This window comes from Tachysurus vachellii, chromosome 19, assembly GCF_030014155.1.
Source record: "Tachysurus vachellii isolate PV-2020 chromosome 19, HZAU_Pvac_v1, whole genome shotgun sequence".
In the NCBI taxonomy this organism is placed as follows: Eukaryota; Metazoa; Chordata; class Actinopteri; order Siluriformes; family Bagridae; genus Tachysurus; species Tachysurus vachellii.
In genome coordinates, this window is record NC_083478.1 from 21,330,467 (window position 1) to 21,332,966 (window position 2,500).

Below are 2,500 nucleotides of genomic sequence, written 5' to 3' on the forward strand. Positions count from 1 at the left end.
AGTGTGTAAGTGTATGTGTGTGTGTGAGTGTATGTGAGTGTGTGTGGGTGTGTGTGAGTGTGAGTAATGTAAGAGAGTGTGTGAATGTATGTGAGTGTGTGTGTGTGAGTGTCTGTGTGTGTGAGTGTATGTGTGGGTGTGTGAGTGTGAGTGTATGTGTGTGTGAGTGTATGTAAGAGAGTGTGTGAATGTATGTGAGTGTGTGTGTGTGTGTGTGTGTGTGTGTGTGTTTTTCCCCTCTTCACTCTATCTGCTTTTTTGACACATAATTATTTAAAGGCTGTAATTATCCAAGCTGAAAGAAAATGAAAGGAGTTCAGCACTGAGAGGGTTTAAATCCTGCACACTTCAGGAGGTAATTATCTGTTCAGTATAACTGACATGAGCGTGTTCAGGTGCTTAGAGGAAGAAAAACACGAACTAAAACAACCTGCGACTTTCTGGAACGTTCACAGTCACACGGTCCACGAAATAGCTTCAAACTTTATTTTTCAAAAGCAAAGTCACTCCATCTTGCTTTATTCACAGCACATTTAATCAGCACTCAGTACAGACTTCATCAAGCTTCAGGACTTCACAGCAAAAACTCTAAAAACACAACAGCAATAGAGTGTAGAGTTAAAACCCTCAGGGGGCGGAGTTTCACTCATTTATACAAATGAATAAATCAATAAACAAATACATGAAATGATGTTAAACAGAAATCCCTCAGGACAGATTATGTGAAATGCAGATTTCTCCACATACACAGGAAATAAAGAACATGGCTTGGAGCCAGGGTTAGCATACGGTCACTAATTACAGGCCATAAGGTGTTAGCCTGGAAGGTGATAACGCACACACACACTGTTAGCGTATGTTTGCTAATGATAATTATCTGCTGTGTTGATATTTTGGTAAAATATAATGATTTGATGTTAAACCTTCTCTCACGAGGACAATTACATTAAATTATTCTTAAAGACAAAGTCCCCCAAACATGTTTATACTGAAGCATCTGTGATGTTGTTTAGCAATTTCAGTGCTAATCTGTTGGCTAGCGTTGATTTATTGCTTGTGCAGTTAGCGATGCATAGTGTGAAGGAGTTTTCCCCAGACACACGAGGACCCTTCGGAAGCAGAGCAGATGATACCAAAGAGATTACGATATTTTCTGCTCCACGTTAGAACAGGACCAGCTGCAGGATGAGTTTCCTAAACAGAAAATCATAAATAAATAAATACTGTAATAATTTTAGAGGAATACATTCATGTGTCTGTCCTCGTCCTGGTGGGGCTGTGTTCGTGTGTTTATGTGTTTACACTGTAGACTGTTACAGGACAGACAGAAAGGAGCTGGAGATGGTGTGAGATGATGAAGGACCTGAGCTGACTGACACGGCGTCGGCTCATAGGGATCAGATTTACAGAGAAATATCTGGCAACGTGAGACAGGACATTGTGAAGAAGCAGATGAGAAGGCAGTCACCTGGCCACCAGGGGGCCCTGTAAGACTGTGGTGCTGTTTTTCTTTTAACTCTGTATATTTCCATGTCCGTGGTTGACAGTGAGTCTGTAGTTGTTAGCGTGGTTCAGGCTCTCACACGGCGCCCCCTTGTGGTCATAACAGAGTAAGATGGTCTGTAGAGCTGCTAAAGCTTCAGAACCCGTGCAGTAGACGGTGATGTGCTTTATGAAGGCCCCTCCACGTTAATGGTGGTGACGGTGGCCATGTAGCAGCGCTGGAACAGGCGCTCCGGGTCGGCCGGCTGGTTGTCACAGTGCAGTTTGCCCCTCAGAAAATGCTTGCGGAAGCCTTGGGGTCCGGACGGAGTGTTGCGCTGATTTGAACCCTCTTGAGGACCAGCCTCAGATCCTGTGTAGCAAACATCAACTATTTAAAATGCTAAACTAAAGCGTTTGTTCCACAAGAACTTACAAACATGCTCTTATCTTCTCCTGTCATATACGACCTCGCAGAACCACATATACTGTGAAAACTGATTAGTCTGGTATTGAGATTGACTTCAGAAACGTAAATCATGGAACAAACATGTTACTGCAGATATTCAGTTTTTCATTATCACTGCTGGGTGTGTGTGTGTGTGTGTGTGTGTGTGTGTGTGTGTCTTTACCTGGCACCTGCAGCATGAGACCATTATCGAGGCCCCGGGGTTTGGTGGCGATGAACAAGTAACAGAGCACACACAGTGTGATGATGAAGGCCAGCAGCACCACTGCAGCTATAGACAAACCCACCAGAGCACCGACACTGAGTGAGAGAGAGGGGGGGGGAGACAGAGAGAGGGGGGAGAGTGAGAGGGGGCAGAGAGGAGGGGGAGAGGGGATGGGGGTGAGAGAGAGGGGTAGAGAGAGAGAGAGGGGGGGGGGCAGAGAGAGAGAGAGAGAGAGAGGGACAGAGAGAGAGAGAGAAGAGAGAGAGAGAGAGAGAGAGAGAGAGAGAGAGAAAGGGGGATTGAATGTTCAGACAAAAACACAGTATGGTTGATACTCCAGAGGA

General features: G+C 45.0%; 1 protein-coding gene across 1 annotated transcript in view; it reads right to left on the bottom strand.

Annotated features, from left to right (window-relative positions):
- Positions 1–1,615: 1,615 nt before the first annotated feature.
- Positions 1,616–2,500, bottom strand: part of LOC132862633 (protein shisa-like-2A) — a 3,112-nt gene continuing 2,227 nt past the window's right edge. The window contains exons 2-3 of the mRNA XM_060894757.1: positions 2,115–2,251; positions 1,616–1,855 (exon numbers count right to left, since the gene is read on the bottom strand). Coding sequence (XP_060750740.1) covers positions 1,671–1,855; positions 2,115–2,251 — 322 coding nt within the window. The 3' untranslated portion in view covers positions 1,616–1,670. The remainder of the gene's footprint in view (positions 1,856–2,114; positions 2,252–2,500) is intronic.